Source organism: Silene latifolia, chromosome 8, assembly GCF_048544455.1.
Source record: "Silene latifolia isolate original U9 population chromosome 8, ASM4854445v1, whole genome shotgun sequence".
NCBI lineage: Eukaryota > Viridiplantae > Streptophyta > Magnoliopsida > Caryophyllales > Caryophyllaceae > Silene > Silene latifolia.
The window spans coordinates 11,517,706-11,521,438 of NC_133533.1; the positions used below are offsets into that span (position 1 = coordinate 11,517,706).

The window sequence follows — 3,733 nt, forward strand, 5'->3', positions numbered from 1 at the left end:
TAATTGCGTTACTTGCTATTCAAGTTATTTTGTTAAAATCCCCAAAATTTTGTATCCTAAAATAATCTAATTGCGTAAATTCAATTCTAGTTATCGCCTTTGTGATCTGTTGCCGTCTCTCTTGGTTCACTGACTTCTTTCCATCGATAATTAAGCGTAATTACAAAGTAATTAATCGTATCGACAACTTTGATTTACATCACTGCCTTGGTAATTGCTATATAATTTTGGTTTGTTCATTGTAGAGGTTAACTAGTTAACTTTCGTAAACTCTCACACGGAAAAACGGTCGCACAAGAGATTTGCTGCTTTAACTGTATGTATGTTCTTGAATTAGTTTTATTTTGCCTACTGCTATCGTAATTAATTTTACATATTAACTTAGGTATGGAGGTATCACAATCTGATATTGATAAGTATGCATGTGGCAATCTGCCGGGAACAGTGTACGGACCTGAAGAGTATCTGACTGAAAAACAGAAACGCTTTCGCCGGATGAATTATGAGGAATATGACAATTATGAAAAGAAAGTTAACGAGACAGAGGTTTCCTAATTATTATACATTTTTTTTCTTATTCTCTTGTTAACAATTTTATGTTGCAACTTTGTACCTAAATTTTTTCCCCACATTTGTTCATGCTGAAGGGGTTTGATGTTGATGGTTGCACTGGCCGTATGCCTGGACGGATTTCCCAGCTTTGTGAAGGTTGTAATGAATGGAAGGCGGCTGAGGTAGTTGCAAAGCATGCTGCCCAGAAACAGGGAGAAGCAATGGTAATTACTCCCTCCGTCCCGGTCAATTGTTGTCCTTTGGTTTTGGCACAAAGAGCAAGGAAAGAGTAGAGGACCAATAACTAAATGACAAGTGGAACAAATTGAATAAGAATGATCAAATTACTCATCAAATTCATTCTTAAAATAGAAAGGATAACAAATGACTGAGACACCCAAAAATGGAAAAGGACAACAAATGACCGGGACAGAGGGAGTACAATATATTTTGCTATTTTATGAAGATATTATTGTTTGTGAAGATATTATTATCGAGACCCATATTTTGCTATTATATCGCTATCTGAATACTGAACAATGTAAACCAAGTTGATTTTTTTTATAGAGGCTAGAAAAGTTGAATAACTGTTTGGCTTGAATGGATTTAGTAGTTAACGCCGTGTTTAGTAGTTAACTTTTAATCTAAATGTTTATAGATTCCCACTCATATGCACAAATTCGCGACATTGGTTTGAATACTTAGATTTTATCATCTTCATTTCTTCTGTTACACGATATCTTTTTCTATGATATGACTCTGAAGCTCATTTATCCATATGCCATGGCATTTAATATTTCAATTTTTCATGTATATGTTGATTTGTTCATAAGGGCATACCCATTGAGTTGGTACGTCTCGTTAAAGCCAACATCCAGCCAGTTGCAGGCATTCTGTATTATCTCACTTTCGTCGCCATCACTAAAGATCAGATGGAGAAAACGTACAGAGTCAAAGTTTGGAGAAAACCTGTTACGTGTGAGTGTGAAATAGTTCTCTTTCTTGACGGAAGTGAGGGAAAAAAAGACATAACGGTGAAACGGAAGGCAGACGAAATGGTACGTGGCAGAGGGAAGAGAGCATCTGCAAAGAAAGAGCATATAAAGTTCAACTTAAGAGACTATTTCCGGTAGGTTTTTGACAAGTTTTGGTTTGTTCAATTTAGGCAGTTTATGAAACTATATGCATGTAACACATCACTCTTTTTCAGTAAGCCGGTTGAATTGTTTGTGAACCCGACTATCACAATAAGTGCTGAACAGCTTCAAAAAGATGGCTGCCACCTTTTGGCGTATGCAACTCTTTCTTGGAGGACTAATATCTTTCACTGATTTATAGTTTCCATAGATGTTCTCTCCTAACGCGTGTAAAATCTTTCTTTGCAGGGAGAAACTTAAGAAGGAAAACCCTCAGTGGACAGATGCTGAGGTTAGTTCTATTCTCCTCTGGATAGGGAATCTTTCGCGAAATTTTTGTATAGTAACTTGACTTACATTGTTATCATATTCGATCAGGTTATGAGTATTGCTTCAAGCAAATGGAAGCTGTTTCGGTACCCTGTAAGTATCTCGTTACTGATAGTACTAATATTTCACTAGTCGGTCATGATAGGTAATTTTGTCTGTGTTTGACCTTGATGATTTCAGGACAAGGCCCCCTTTCTGGACGAAGCTTGGAAGATGTTTGAGAGACAACATCCTCAATATTATCCTAATACCAAGTACTGAGGCAAAATTTGTGTGCGTTACTGGTTCATGTAATAAATATACTATGGAGTGAGTATATATATAATTATCATCTCAGGACTCGGGGACCGTTAGACGTGAAGACTCGAAGAGTTAAATTTGGTCGCTTCGTTTATTTTGTGAAAAGACGTAATGTCCGTCGTTAAAACTTTGTTTGTACTTGTTTTGTATTGTTCTGTAGAATTTTTCTCTATTTATATGTGTAAAAGGGTAAAATCTAGTTAATATAATACTCCTATGTAGGAAGGAAGAAACTAGAGTTGGGTATTTAAAATGTTGGTACTTAGTTTTTGTGCATGTTACAGTTATTTGCTGTTTGTTTTAGTCTTTATGCCACCAAACACTTTCATTCTAAGTACCAACATTTTAAATACCCAACTCTTGTTTCTTCCTTGTTACAGTTATTTGCTATTTGTTTTAGTCTTTATGCCACCAAACACTTTCATTCTATAGTAGTCGTAGCGCGAGCATGACCAATGTAGATAACCTGGCACAAATTAACAACGTCGTAGAAAAATTGGATCACATTAATAATGACTCGTTCCCTTCTTATTTTCTACCAATCATTTTTATTATAGTAAGTGGCATTTTCCATCTGGTATGAGTGATTTAATTGAACAGGAGATAGTAGATCTGTGGAGATAATGGGATGGAAGTGGAAATATTTTGGCAAGGTAAAATGGTAAATAATATAGTGAACAAAATGATCGCTCATGCCATTACAATTTACAAAGGGTGCAAGGTTGCAATGGCATCAGCGCTCTCTCGTGACTATCAAAAAAAAAAAAAAAATGGACGCAGATTTTCAATGTAAGATGCACATTTAAGTAACCCAATTTTATTTTTTACTAGGTAGTATCCCGCGCTTCGCGCGACCTGTTTTAAAATTTAATTATTATAATTGAAGAAAAATAACATAATTTATATATGACCTTTAATATTTTTACTTATAAATAAAAATAAATTAATCTTTCTCAAATTTAAATTTTTAGGTTTATTTTCAATATTTTAAAATAAACTACATACAATTTTAATTAAAACTAATAAGTGATAATTTATTATGTGATCAACGTTTTATAAATTATTTTGTAACTAATCAAATATCATATTAATTAAAATAAAATTTATTCGAATAATGCAACAATTAACATTAAGTTCTCAAATTATATCATTTCACAATACGTTAGGTTCCAAATCAATCAATATTTGTTCAAAATGATGTGAATAAAATTTTATGTAATTTCTAATTTTTTTTTATGTATAGCGTGTGATATTTATGTATCAAACATATAGTGTTCAAACTCAACTTATTCAAATATTTTGATTGTGTTTGCATCTGTTATATGTCAAACATATCTATAAAAAATTGCACCTTTTGTATTTTTAAACAACTATATATAAATAAAATAGGTTAAACTTTTTCTCAAATAATATTT

The 3,733-nt window shown here is 33.0% G+C and overlaps 1 protein-coding gene across 1 annotated transcript; it reads left to right on the top strand.

Annotated features, from left to right (window-relative positions):
* Positions 1-387: 387 nt before the first annotated feature.
* On the top strand, positions 388-2,351 carry LOC141596393 (uncharacterized). The gene is made up of 7 exons (XM_074416526.1): positions 388-546; positions 648-776; positions 1,386-1,681; positions 1,763-1,843; positions 1,938-1,980; positions 2,067-2,111; positions 2,199-2,351. The coding sequence occupies exons 1-7, from the start codon at positions 388-390 to the stop codon at positions 2,277-2,279; spliced, it is 834 nt and encodes a 277-aa protein (XP_074272627.1). The 3' UTR covers positions 2,280-2,351.
* Positions 2,352-3,733: the final 1,382 nt, after the last annotated feature.

Coding starts and splice junctions, on each gene's coding strand:
- LOC141596393 (XM_074416526.1), top strand. CDS start 388: ATGGAGGTATCACAATCTGATATTGATAAGTATGCATGTGGCAATCTG. Junction 547..647: donor AGAAAGTTAACGAGACAGAG/GTTTCCTAATTA, acceptor TTCATGCTGAAG/GGGTTTGATGTTGATGGTTG. Junction 1,981..2,066: donor CTCAGTGGACAGATGCTGAG/GTTAGTTCTATT, acceptor ATATTCGATCAG/GTTATGAGTATTGCTTCAAG.